Source organism: Populus trichocarpa, chromosome 10 (assembly GCF_000002775.5).
Source record: "Populus trichocarpa isolate Nisqually-1 chromosome 10, P.trichocarpa_v4.1, whole genome shotgun sequence".
Lineage (NCBI taxonomy): Eukaryota > Viridiplantae > Streptophyta > Magnoliopsida > Malpighiales > Salicaceae > Populus > Populus trichocarpa.
Genome location: NC_037294.2, coordinates 12654425 through 12668180, shown reverse-complemented (window position 1 = coordinate 12668180; position 13756 = coordinate 12654425). Strand labels below are relative to the sequence as shown.

At 34.6% G+C, this 13756-nt stretch overlaps 2 protein-coding genes and 1 pseudogene across 3 annotated transcripts; 1 reads left to right on the top strand and 2 right to left on the bottom strand.

The window, feature by feature from the left end:
* Nucleotides 1-990: 990 nt before the first annotated feature.
* LOC7462670 (loganic acid O-methyltransferase) lies at nucleotides 991-3584 on the top strand. The gene is made up of 3 exons (XM_002315812.4): nucleotides 991-1226; nucleotides 1989-2648; nucleotides 3097-3584. Exons 1-3 carry the CDS (start codon nucleotides 1086-1088, stop codon nucleotides 3445-3447), a joined length of 1152 nt encoding a protein of 383 aa, XP_002315848.4. The 5' UTR covers nucleotides 991-1085; the 3' UTR covers nucleotides 3448-3584.
* A 331-nt stretch (nucleotides 3585-3915) lies between these two features.
* On the bottom strand, nucleotides 3916-5255 carry LOC7462669 (loganic acid O-methyltransferase-like; annotated as a pseudogene).
* A 1443-nt stretch (nucleotides 5256-6698) lies between these two features.
* LOC7462668 (MACPF domain-containing protein At1g14780) lies at nucleotides 6699-12034 on the bottom strand. 2 transcript variants are annotated; one of them, XM_024610861.1, is made up of 8 exons: nucleotides 11548-12034; nucleotides 11210-11464; nucleotides 8907-9099; nucleotides 8721-8798; nucleotides 8165-8348; nucleotides 7871-8040; nucleotides 7721-7785; nucleotides 6699-7540 (listed from the first exon to the last, which is right to left on the bottom strand). In XM_024610861.1, exons 2-8 carry the CDS (start codon nucleotides 11449-11451, stop codon nucleotides 6922-6924), a joined length of 1551 nt encoding a protein of 516 aa, XP_024466629.1. In that variant the 5' UTR covers nucleotides 11452-11464; nucleotides 11548-12034; the 3' UTR covers nucleotides 6699-6921. The 2 variants fall into 2 exon arrangements, with proteins under 2 accessions (XP_024466629.1, XP_002314778.2); XM_002314742.4 differs by having other exon boundaries at nucleotides 11210-11451.
* Nucleotides 12035-13756: the final 1722 nt, after the last annotated feature.

Genomic DNA, 13756 nt, shown 5'->3' with positions numbered 1-13756 from the left:
TTTCTCGGTGTCATTGTAAATGCCATCCCATCACCTGCCAAGTGGCATTCAGAAAACATCGATCATCATGATGTATGCTGCAGCACGTTGGAAGAAATTAAATTCTTTTGTTTGTCTTTTATATATATAGCGTTCAATAGGCATGGAAGAAACTTTTTTTGTTTGTCTTTTCTCAATAAAACCGACTCATGAAGAGACGTACACTTGTCATTTTTTATTTCCTAGATTTTTCTTTATTTTTTTTTTATCATTTTTAATTGTTGATTAGATGTTCCTAGTAGGAGTCGAAGACCATTTGTGATCTTTCAGCGAACTACTAGCGGTAGGTTCGGTTGATCCTATAAAGGTTTTTTTTTTTTTTCCCCTTGAAACTCATCTAATTATTATCGCATGTTCTTTCTTCAGAATAATCATCTCCCACATCATTTTAGTAGAAGTGTTCAGTTGTTTTCAACGAAATCAAATATTTTATATATATATATATACCCTCTTAGGTGGTTAATAATAGACGATTCTGTTCCATAACTAATTTAGTCCCTTCCTCGTCATTTGAGTTTTAAATCAAATCTAATATTGTTTGGTTTTATATTTTAAAAGTGTTTTTAAAAGAATTTGATTTTTTTTATTTTAAATTAATATTTTTTAGTGTTTTCAGGTAATTTTAATGTGCTAATGTTAAAAATAATTTTTAAAAAATAAAAGATATTATTTTAATATATTTTTAAATAAAAAATATTTTAAAAAACAACCGTAACCACACTCATAACAGCACAAGTCTTTCAATTTTTGACTGGATTTTTGTTATTTAAATATGAATTAATTAGAACGAATATCGGTGCGCGTGAAAGGTGGCTTGTTGATGCATATCTTTACCATCGGTGGAAAAAAAATATACAAATTGACGGAAAATGAGTATATAGAAAGAAATGCGTCACATAAAAACATCCAAAATAGAATAAGCAGGTATGCTACTCTGTCCAAAATGGAAAATGACCAAAAGCATCAACTATGCAAACCTTGTAGTAACTGTTTTGTCTTGTCGCTTGACTAAACCTTCTAGAGAGAAACAGAACGAGAATAAATACATGCTCGATCGAGGCTTCACTTCTCCTCAAACCACACCAAGATCGAGGAGCAGCAAAGCAGAAATCGGATTGCTGGGATCGTTGCCAGTTATGAACGGTGGAAATGGAACATACAGCTATGCCAAAAACTCCACCTTACAGGTTTTACTTCAAAGAGTTGGATTTATTATTTATACTTTTATAATTAACGGCATGTTTATGTTGAGTTTAGCAGAGCTCTGATACCTCTTATAATGAGCTTAGCGCAGCGCAATTTGTGTACTAAACCAAGGTTATTATACCACTAATTATTGCACAATAGTAGTATAAATATACTAGTTCACACAACACTCGCTACAAATAATTATATCACACTCACTCTCATTCTCACACACCACACCCTAAGTTTAATAAACCCGTATAGGAGTTATTTCTAGCTCTCCTCACTTGGTGTTCTCTGCACCACTCTGACTCGATTGATGGATGCTAAAAAGGGGAGAGGGACTACCTATTTATACTAGCTGGTTAAAATATAAAACAGAAGTAAAAAAAAAACGGTGTATTAAGTCATTTTCCGGCAAGTAGAGGTCGGTGCACTAACTCACCTCTCCTGAGTCCATAGCTACAATTAGTAGGATGAGATTTTGCATGTCAAAAAGTTTACAACATTGTCATGTGAAGGCAAAGCTTCCATGACAAAGTTGCTGGTGCAATTTAATGCCCGTGTTGAATTTCAACAGCTTATGCTTTCAAACATGTAAGCAATTCATTGATATTTAAGGACCTCAAATTTTGGAGTCAATTTAAAATTGGCAAGTGTTGTATATAAAACACAAAATTTCTTTTCATAAATATGAAGTAAAAATTAAATTCAAAATTATATATTTTGATGAACTTAAGTGCCTCAAAATCTTACTTCTGCAGAGAAAATCAGCAAATGCTGTGAGGGAAAAAATTGATGAGGCAATTGCAGAGAAACTTGATATGGAAACCCTATGTTCTAGCGGAAAGTCATTTCATATTGCAGATTTTGGATGTTCAACCGGACCCAATACGTTTATAGCAATGCAAAATATACTGGAATCTGTAGAAAGGAAATACAAATCCCAGTGCCCTACTCGTCAAATTCCGGAATTCCAAGCATTTTTTAATGACCAAGCATCGAATGATTTCAACACCCTCTTCACCACTCTCCCACTGGATAGGCAATACTTTGTAGCCGGTGTGCCCGGGTCTTTCCATGGCCGGTTGTTTCCTGATAGCTCTCTTCATTTTGCTTATTCCTCTACTGCACTACACTGGCTCTCTAAGGTGCCAGAAGAATTGCTAGACAAGAACTCTCCTTCATTTAATAAGGGAAGGATTTACTATTCGAATACCCTGGATAAAGTGGTTGATGCTTATTCTTCTCAATTTGCTAAGGACATGGAAATCTTTTTGGATGCCAGAGCAAAAGAGCTTGTTGCTGGAGGAATGTTGGTGATGACGATGCCTGGCCAGCCTAATGGAATCCCTTGTTGCCAAACAGGGATGGGAATGACTATAGATTATTTGGAGTCTTGCTTCTTGGACATGGTGAACGAGGTGAGTACTCCACCGAAATAAACGCAATATTATCGATATTTCATTCGTAGTTCACTCGCTAGAACTCATAAAAATAGAGCTTTTTTTTTTCCTCAAAACATGTTCGTCAAACATAAGGTTTCGGCGGTTTAGTTTGGGTTCGTTGTGAGGAAAATAATCTTGAAAACTGATTATTTTATATAAAAAAATGAATATTTTCTATTGCATAATATTTGTGTTAAGAAAATAAAAACGAACAGAATCTTATATGAAGTACAGTGTAGAGTTCATGATAATGTATATTTTTTTTTCCCCACAAAACGAACATAATCTCAAAATCTAATATGAAGTACAGTGTAGATCTAGTTCATGATAATGTATGTTGTGTTGTTATTGTTAAGGTTGGAGCATTATTTGACTTTTATGTATGCATCTAATAAATTCAACTCCAAATGGTCGCTATCTACAGGGTATAATAAGTGAAGCTAAAGTGGACTCTTTCAACTTGCCAATGTATTCGGCGACTCTGGAAGAGATGAAAGAGTTAATACAAAGAAATGGGTCTTTTAACGTTGAGAAAATGGAGTTGACAATGGCAAACGGAGAATCAAATCCTCAAAGTTATAGCTCTTACTCGGGGCGAATGCTCCAAATGCACTTGAGAGCTGGGATAGAGGAAATAATCAGTAAACATTTTGGAACTGAGATTATTGATGACTTGTTTGATCGCTATGCTATGAAAGCTGAGGACTTTTCCCATCGTCTGCAATCAAGCGAGAGGAAAGGAGCTCTATTGTTTGTTGTTTTGAAACGCAAATGATGCGTGTTCAAGTGCTTGTCATTCATGCAGGCTTTCTCTCCTGCTAATTTAATTCTCCACGAGTGTTAATTTATTTTCTGCAACTTTGTCATATCTTATTATTGTACATTATGAATTGCTTAATCGTTTGCAAACAATTATTATGGATTCATCCATAGTTACTAATCAATCGATCAACCTCTCTTAATATTCTTGCTCTTCCAATCGATCAGCCTACTTCCAATACTCTTGTACGTAAATCAAACGGTTTTTGAATGATCATCACAACAGCAAACGCACAATGGTGGTGTTATTCTTTTATGCATTCCTTGATTAACACAATTGTGGCAATCTTTTTTCGTCGCTACTTTCTCTGCTTTTAGTCCTGCTGGGTGAAAATAATAACAAATTATACCTACTCTCTTATAGTTTGTTTAATTTTTTTCTTTATTTTTGTTTTTTTAAATTGCAGTTTACATTCCAGATGAGTTTGATTTTTAAATTTAAACAAAAAAATAAATAATTACTATCATGTATATGTTACAAACATCCACAAATGATAGTTAAACAAGATTTCTCTTTATTTCATTACTCTTGTTTTTTCAAAACCCTGAAGAAAATCTCAAATTAATTTCGCTTATATTTTGTACAAGAAATCAAAAACATTTCACACAGTTGATGGGGAAAGGCCAATCAAGATGCTGTGTTGGCAATGGGCAAAGGAACAGCCATGAAGGAGCTAATGGATCTTTCCCTTGTTGAGTTGGAAAGACGTTGCAGGCATAATATAGATTATCGCTAAATGGTGGTATAGAAATGATGGTGGCATGATTGTTGAGCCTGGAAGAGGCAGAAAAACAAACGGGATATGAACTAGAAGATGACTTGAAAATTGGTCCAAGCAATTCAAGTTCCAATAGATATTCAAGTGTTTCCACGGAAATGAATGTTGAACCAGAGCCATTTAGGGTGATACTTGTCCTCAATTGTAACGCCTCTGCTAAGGAGCCACATGGAGTGATGCTGGTGTTACCACATTCTTGATTTTGAGCTTCAGATACTGTTCCCTGTAATGGAAGTTATTGGCCATATTTATCAAATAAATGTAAAATTTTATGGGCATAAATAATCTTAAAAGATAAAACCTGAATATTACTCATTTGCTTAATTACCTCTTTCACCATATCAATGAAGCTCAGTGACATACACTCAAACATAAAGCCATTTTGTAGCTCAGAATAAAGCATCCCGTTAGGGATACCCTGTGAAACTATCACCATCATCCCTACAGGAGCAAGCTCTTTAGATCTTGCGTTCAAAAAGTTCTTTATGTCCATGGCAAATTGAGATGCCTATGCATTTACAACTTCTTTTGGTGCATTTGTGTAGTGAATTCTTCCTCTATTCCATTAAGGGGGATTCTTGTCGAACACTTGTTCTGGCAGCTTAGACAGCCAATAATGGAGTGAAATAGAGCAGTGCACCAAGTGGAGAAAGGACTCAGGAAATAACTGACCGTAGAATGAACCTAGCACACCAGCTGCAAAGTATTGCCTTTCTTGTGGGAGATTGTCAAAGAGGGTATTAAAATCGTTAATTGGTTGATCACTGAAGAAAACTTGAAATTCTGGAATTTGGGAGGTATGGAATTGCAATCCATACTTGTGCTTGATAGCCTCAAGCAAATTTTGATCATGGAAAAGGCTTATGGTCCTACCAAACATCCCAAAGTCTGCAAGACGAGATGTGTTTGAAGCAATTGGAAGATTCTTAAAGTCCAATTTCTTAGCAATCTCCTCATCAATTTCTTCTTTAACTACATTTGCGCTTCATCTCGGAAAAAAAAATGTGCCAAGTAACTCGTGATCAGATTGATGTTACCATTCTAGTAAATGAATCTTGTAGGATAAGGCCACATACGTAGTCTTGCAAGCAGATGCATATTAAACATTATAAATATAGAGAGTAGTTGCATCAAAACTCCCTTATTAGCATTCCAATCATGAATAGAAATTTAATAAGAGGGCTTTAAAAAGTAAATGAGATGTGAGGAAAGCCAATACATGAGTTAATCAGCAAATTAAGGAAAATGCCTGCAAGTAGGAGTTCTTGTAATAGCTTTAAGCGCCATCTCCACCAACCTTAGGAGGTGCGTTGTCCCCGGTTTTGACTTTTTTTTTTTTTATCTGTGCCAGTGTTTATAAATTTGCTGTGAAATTGTGCCTGTACGCTCTGTATGTGAGAGAGTTTACTAACTAAAACAAAAAATCTGTCAGCATCGAAAAGTGGTGACCTTTTGGAGATAGTTAAAATGACAAGTGAACTGTATCTGTATGCTGTCTGTGTGAGAGTTTACTAACCATCAAAGAATTATACAGCATATATGTGTTTTTTGGACATTGATGATGCAACTCCATGTTTTATAACAAGAATCCACTCAATAGAGTTATTTAAAGTTTTAAACTTATAACGACACTGTTTAAGGAAGTGCAATTATCAACTGAGAAGTGGTAATACAATTTAGTCTTTTTTTAACCCCTTCAGCATGTAAAAGAGTGATTTATTAGGAGCTTGAACAGTCAGCAGTATGTACATGCGCCCACTGCAAACCAACATGTCTAAAATGAAGCTGCAAGATCTCATTCCACGGAAAATTAATTATCTATTGCAGGTATGTACTCGAAGTGATTCATAGAAACTCTGTTTGGAGACACTTCAGTGATTGTGTTCTCTGCAGAATCTTATGATAAAAACTTTGATCAAATATTTTTGACGTGAGCAGTGAACCCATTGTTCCTGAACTTAACCCAGCAAGCTCCGTTTGCCGAGAGCCTTGATAAAAAAATAAATCTTCGGGGTTTGAATTAATAATATTCAAGTGAAAAGGTCCTGATATTAACAAGTTCTGCGCAAACAGGAGTTTTTTGAACACCTTTAATAAATGGCATGTAAACCCGTTTATTCTTTATATTCAGAAAGTCATTAGTTAACTTCAAATCTTAGATATAAAAGCTTCCTTTACTTTACTTTAGGTTCGATAAAATTTCTATCTTTTAAAAAAATAAGTGTGGACAATAGAATAATTCTGTCCTGGTCTCTATTTCATATGATAAAAAAAAAGCGAAAAAAATTGATATACATCAGATGTTAGGAAAACAGATAATTCTTTCTTCTATATTAAGGTTGTCCCCTGTGTCTTTTTTTAACATGGATATATTGACAATTACTAAAAAGAATTCAGTGCAAATTGAAGAATGAAGGAAAGAAGTGTGTTGATCCATCAACCTTCACTCGCATTAAAAAATTTCCATATACTTGATTTCTTGTATTGTTTCGTTTATGCAAAAAATAATTACATTACTGTAAAGCCACTATTCTATGTACATATTTGTTGCAAGGTGGCAAGGACGATATTTAGAAGTTCAGTTTGAGTTCAAAAAAGAAGTTTAACACTAGGAAGTTTGTCTTGATTTCTTATTTGCACCTTAAATTTTTTCATGAATAAATGTTTAATAAGGAGAACTTAACCTGCAAGCTTATTTTCCCTTTATCCAAGTCCAGCCTAGCCCCTGTTACTAGCCAATGCCCAGGACTGTCCTGTGGCCCTCTACACAATTGTGATGTATCTACGAACTTCAAAAGCTTTTGTGTTTGCACTGGTACTGGAGGCCCTGATGGAAATACACTGGAATCCACCACCACAGTCTTAGGTGTCTCTTTCACAGGATTGCCTGTTATCGACGTGCTTATGGCAGAGAAGAGGCCAGACTTCTGCGAAAATCCTGAAGAGCCTTGTGCCCAGCTTGACTGGACTATAGAAAAACATGAAACCTTGGAGAACAGTAGCCGAAGATGGAGGACACTCTTCGAGTTATGATTCTTTTTCTGAAGTTTAGCTCCTGTGACAATGTAAGCTACATCTTTTCTAGTACTCCATCTGGGGTCATATTTTACTGGTGCTGTGCATACATGGGAAAACTTTTTTCGATTTATAGCTTCAAAGTATCCTTCGTTATCCATGTCATCGGACCCTCGCCATAATTGCATGCTGTCATCTATCTTGTTTGCAAGAATTGTTGGAGTGTTTGTTAGGTGTTGGAGGTGTATGGCTAACCTGAAAAGGGGATATATAGGCCTGATTAATGCTAATCATCAGGCATATATGATAAAGGCCATGCCACATTGCCACAGAAACGTGTTCATCCTCCAATTGGCTAAGGAAAACGATGGCCATGAAAATTCTTAAATTTCTAGAGGATTATTTTAAAAATGTTCATATGTTTTTGACTGTTACCTGTTGCATTTCATGCCTTCAAGATAAAATCTCATTCCAGTTACTGGTCTCTTTCCAACTGTAACCTGTATGGCCAGAGCATAGTTTAGTAAAAACAGGCACTAAATTATATGACAATTCGTACAAGGAAATGACAGGTTTAGCCGTTACCTGACTAGTGTTCACATATAGTTTAGGGCCCAGAAAGTTTAAGTGAAGAGCTGAAGATGAACTTGCCACATTTGTGGAAGGGCCTAGTGGCAGGTCATTGTGAACAGGGGCCCAAGTCTTGTGAGATTGGAAGTCAAGAAAATAAGGCAGATCAGATAAAGGAGGCTTGTCTGCAATCACATAAAAAAGAAAAATCAGTTTCACGCGAGTGGATTCAGCAAATGCAACATGCTAATTCTACTTTAGTGCTTGTTATAGCATTGCAGTAAGAGAGACAACAACGGACACACTTACATCTAAGATAAAGATTGATAGCGTGAGACAAGAAACCTCTGCCAGGAACATCTTTAAGGAGAGACGTTATGGGTATGAAGCTAAAATGAATTGCATCTGGCATGGAAGAAACTGTTGGAAGCCACTCAAAGTGACTACTTACTGATGTATCACCTCCCTTCTTGGCATATAGAACAGTGATTCCCTGCAAAAATCAACTCCCTACTTCAATATGAGTTTGAATAATTTGCAATGTTTTTTTTTTTTTGAAAAATTAGCTCTCTCTTCTTCGACATGTGTTATTTCCATAAGTTGTGAGTGAATTGGAAAATTATATAGAAAGAAAAATAGATATTGGTGAACTTATACACATCCACATTGTGATGGTATCCGCTATGATATTAAATGTGGGCTGGGGACGTTGGGTCCTCTGGGCCATGAATCATGAGGAATGTTAAATTATATTTATAGCTACCCATTAAGTTCCTCATATTCCATACCGGAGTCAATAATCAATAATGTGGTGCCATGACAGCATTAGAATTTAAAAATGATCATTTGCAAGAGTGGAACATACATCTTTTGTTTTGCTGACGGAAGAGAAGCTATCGAAGGCAACAGGTTGTGGATCAAAGACATTGAAAGCCTGCGGTGGCTGCAATTCATAGCCCAGATGAATCGTTAGGACAATGTTAGGATAGAAAAATCTTAAACAAACAAACAAAAGATTTACTTGGTAGGGGAGGGGATCGATTAACGTAACCTTAGACTTGTGATCTCTTGCTTTTGGAGTAAAATTGCACGTCCCTGAAAACAACTGATCGCCAAGGTCATCTAAATGTTTCTTCAGCTCTGATGAACCCACATTAGAAGATTTGTCTTGCCTGACCAGAACCACGTCATGGCCACCTATGCTCAACCCCACAATAATGTGTGTCCCGTATTTTTCAATGAACCTGTCAGGCATCATAATTTTGATGACATCAAATTTGGTTTCCAAGTTCCACGAGTTTGGTTGGTGTAATAACTTCGTCTACCAAACCCTCCAACGTACATTGAACTAAACCAAGATCTCGAGTTCAATCAGGGTTTGGGAAATGCAAAGAGCAGGTCAGCATATCCCCTCGAGAATTAGCCTTGTGGCAACCACACACGGTTACGTTTCTTCTTAAATTTTCAATTCTATGAACTTAATTCGAAAAAAATAAAAATATTCATAAAATATAGTGAGAGCGGGGTAAGGGGAATGGGAGGGCGGCCTATCACTAGTCTGAAAGTGGTTAACACTTCAAATCCAAGCAAGTTGATATTGTTGACTACCATGTTAAACTAGCGCGGAAGAATTTCCTAGCATGTGTTATTTGTCAGACGAGAGAGCTAGTCTTTTTGACAAAACAAAAAGAAATTGCAATTAAATGAACACCCTTTGATTTGACTTGGTCTGTGGAGCTGGTTTGGCCAACTCTTTGAGTTTTTTTCTCACAAAAGCATGTGGCCAAACCTATTTTCCAGCACAGTTAAGGAGAATAATTTCCATTCTATATAAAAACAGTAGCTGTACATGCGTATGTATTTGCTACTTGCGTGTTTATATATTGTGCATCTATTATATTTGTAATTTATAATTTGTGCATGTATTATATTTACGACTACCTGATTAATTATTTGAAGATAGTTTGAGAAATAAGTTTATCTTTTATTCTAATCTGGAAAAAAAAAAAAAAAAAACTCTCAACTCTTTCCTTGTTTTAGCTAGAGTCAAAGGATTAGATCCTAGAAATTTGTCCTTTCTCAGTCATTGAGTGTTGTTTTCATTTTATAAATCGGTCAATCTCACTCCATAATTTATTTGTATTACTTAAATAGATGAAAATATCCCTAATTATATACCTGCGTGTTGTATTTATATCTAGAAAATATAGCTAGAAGTAGAAAGCCTTCCTTAGGTTGCCTTTTATAATTATCTATAACCAAATTGAGTTTATTTAAAAAAATATTGTCACACTTAATTTTATTTTTCTTGTATAAGATTTTTTGTAAAAAATGTAAAATTTTGAAAACCGCATTAACCAATAATATAATTATTTCAAAAAAAATAGTAGAAAAATTAAAATTTTGAAAACTTGAATTCTTTTTTATTTCTTTTTTAAAAGTTTGAATAGGTTTTGAATTTTAATAATTAAAAATACATATTTATATAAAATGGGTCATTTAGATATTGAATTCTCACATTTTTCTAATTTTATCTTTAAATATTATGTACCGTGTGATTTAAAAAAAAACCAGAAAGAGAAGTTCAAATAAGTTCATGTCTATAATGTGAAAGACCAAAAAAATATATCATTTTTCTTAAAGCTAATAATTTCAAACTTCAAATTCCTCTAAAAAGTCCAGACTCAATTCTTCTTCCTATATTGCCGTTTTATACATTTAAGAAAAAATACTATTCAAGTGACTTTTCTCTTTTACTATTTTTTAAGATTTTTTACGCGAGGTCGTTTCTCAACCTGACGCTTTAAAACATGTATAATATATTAACAACTAGTACTATTAATAAAAACAGATATCAAATTTTTACTCGCCGATATAATATAATTTTTCTTTTTTAAAGTTTATGAAGTATTATAAGCCACTTTTAACAAAGAAATTAAATAGAAAACTAAAATCATACGATGATCTTACTATAACATAGAAAAAATTTTACAAGTCAAAAGGGAATTGCATGCTAAAATCGTCCAGCAAAAAGAAAGAAAGCAGCAAACGGTCTTAAGGGTAAAAATAAAGAATTAGAAAACATAGACCAAACTGACACAAAGTTATGAATAGACTTCGAAGTTTGGCCCATCTTGGTCGACCGATTCAACTTTCTCATTGGTGCAAAGAAAAAGAAAAAAAAGTTGGTTTTATCTTTCTAAAGTCAAAGTTATCAAATCCGAAGCAAGCAAACAAGCAGAAGTTCTTCTTTTTTTTCATTCATTGCATGTATTTATAATTTTATATACTACTTTTTAGCACGATTATGTTCATTATTTTGTTCATAAAAAGAAAACTGAAGAGGATGAATACCTTGCTAGAGCACAGGGATCCCAAGACGATGGAACTGCATCTCGGACTTCATCACAGAGAACCAGCGGATACCGATCAATACGAAAATTGAACAGGGTTATGAAGCAACCATCAAGTGCCAAACATTTGGTGTCAGCTGCATCAGCTGCCCATGTATCACTTTCAAATCCAAACATGGAGTTAAACAGCCCTGATGGGATTTTTCCTGGCACGGATGCTTTTTGGTTGAAGAACTCTGACATCTGCACTTTTTCTCTACTCATAAATTTATAACCCCATATGGCAAAATCAGTAACAAGAATTAAGAGCAAAAACTCTCTTGAAGACTAATAAAATACCTGTTGGAACTCAAGGATGTCTGACTGATATCGGACACGATCTCCTTTGTCACACTTTATATCAATAGAAACATCTTTGATGGCCCCAAAACCAGGTACCTCGAGCTCTTTTTTCTCTGCTTCACTAAGGAAAACTAATCTTTTTTCTCCTTTGCAAAACTTGAGTCTGAAATCCGATGTTAAGTCAAATCCCCTTCCAAGGCTCTTCAGAGTCCTCTCCATTATCCCGTTGCTCGTCATGATCTCCTGTTTGTTGCTCCCTAGCTCGCTTTTTTTTCTGTTTAAATAAAGTACTGTCTTGCTGTTGAAAATTATACGGGGTGAGAAAGAGCATTCAGTTCATGAAAGAAAATGTCAAGACTGCGTATATTCTTGGGATCACATTTGTTCTGTGAATTTATATGTATGATTGGTCAAAAGTATGAATGGAGGATATTTATGAAATGCTAAGTACCCTACGAAGCTTCATCTCCTTTTCTTGATTTGATCATCTAAACTTGGATTTCTTTAGTATTTATAGTATATACAGAGAAAGCAAGCCTAGCCTGCGTTCACACACAAATGAACAGGAATTATGGACTGAATATAAACTTAGTCCTTATAGTTTACCAAACAAGCTATTAGTTCCTCTCGTATTGAAAATAACTACTTAGTTCCCTTAACCATCCTCAACTTAGTGGCTTCTTCTTTCCAGAAATATACTCTTACCCAGTCAAATTCTCCCATCTTATTCTCGTTTCTTTCCAGAAATATTGAAATCGATAAAAGGACCAAATAACAAAGAGATATAACAATACAGGATTAAACATATATAGCAATAATTCTCTAACCTTTAGCGTCGGCTGACGATAGTGATAGATGAAAGGGGACAAAAAGCCATAATGTCCTTAGTTATCAAAAAAAAAAACTAAAATAGCTCATGATTTCAAGACACAAAATACTATTTACCCGTGCTCTTGTGGATCAGACTATTTTTTAAAAACTTTAAAAAAATTATTAAGTATGAAGATTTTATTTATCATCTACAATTTATGTCATCAGAAGGCTTTGCTACGGAAAATTTGCATGCAACACTAGGGTAAACCCATGCCGTTTAAACGGTTATAATACCTGCCACATGAATGAACGCGAAGGCGCGCGTGAGATGATTTTGTAGGGGTAGCAAAAATAGGAACAATTTGCTTTCATTCCCATATCATTTAATTAATAATACAAGAAGAATCTCAACGAAAACAATAAGATATATATATAACTTTAATTGCATTCCATCCAGCTTGATTGTCTACAATTTTTATTAAATCTAACTTTGCTGTTTTATCCATGAAATAATTTAGCCAACTTGTTTACGCTACCTGCCGTATATATGAATTTATTATACTAGTTCTAATCAATGACCCGAGTCATGTTCAAACATGTTAGGAAAAATTTGAATGACGTGGATGTATCATGGAAAACCTATCTAGTTATACTATGTTTTAAAACATGTGGAATTTTCACTCTGTATTTGTTATAGTGCAAAAAATTATTTTTTTTAATTTAGTCTTCAAACTTTATTTTTAGATGATTTAATATTATTTAAGGAGCATTTGATTTTAAATTTTTATGAAATGATGGGATTGAAAAAGGAGAAACTAAAATGAAAAACATGATAAATATGGATGGCATATCATAAATACACTGAAAAATCTATATATATAATCTTTATAAAAAATAAAAATATTTTACCCACCGGTTGGTTATATAACTAGTTAATAATCTACTACGTGTGCTAGCTGCAAGGGACTGCAATGCTGATCTTATGCACGTCGTTTCCGCGTGGACAATAAATTTTATTAAAATTTAGATCTACTAGGCAACACCTTAGAGCTTGTCGTATATATCAGGGCACAGGAATACTGAAAAAATAATAGGGAATATGTTGGCAGGTATGAATGATCCTTTACCGGCACAATATACTTACTGTACTGTCCTCATGTAAGTTTCTTGCAAATCCATGTAATTCCTTGATTTAATTAGCAAGGCCGGATTATTCCTCAATCTCCTCCCCGTGTCGAACGCTACTGAACTTTGAATATATTCATGTGCGTTCCACTGAATCTTCAATACTTGAACAAGTCGAAGTGAGATTTAAAGGGTTAGCGCATGATTAGGTTCATCATAATTAATCACCGATGACTTTGATTAAACTCAGAAAGGCCAGCTCTGTGGT

Bases quoted from the DNA above. Each gene is read 5' to 3' on its own strand.
- LOC7462668 (XM_002314742.4), bottom strand. From the start codon at position 11,787: ATGACGAGCAACGGGATAATGGAGAGGACTCTGAAGAGCCTTGGAAGG. The intron at 8,799-8,906 runs GTTACGTTAATC...TATGAATTGCAG, and splicing joins CAAGAGATCACAAGTCTAAG to CCACCGCAGGCTTTCAATGT. The intron at 7,541-7,720 runs GTAACAGTCAAA...TCCCCTTTTCAG, and splicing joins GAAGGCATGAAATGCAACAG to GTTAGCCATACACCTCCAAC.
- LOC7462670 (XM_002315812.4), top strand. From the start codon at position 1,086: ATGCTCGATCGAGGCTTCACTTCTCCTCAAACCACACCAAGATCGAGG. The intron at 1,227-1,988 runs GTTTTACTTCAA...TTACTTCTGCAG, and splicing joins CCAAAAACTCCACCTTACAG to AGAAAATCAGCAAATGCTGT. The intron at 2,649-3,096 runs GTGAGTACTCCA...CGCTATCTACAG, and splicing joins TCTTGGACATGGTGAACGAG to GGTATAATAAGTGAAGCTAA.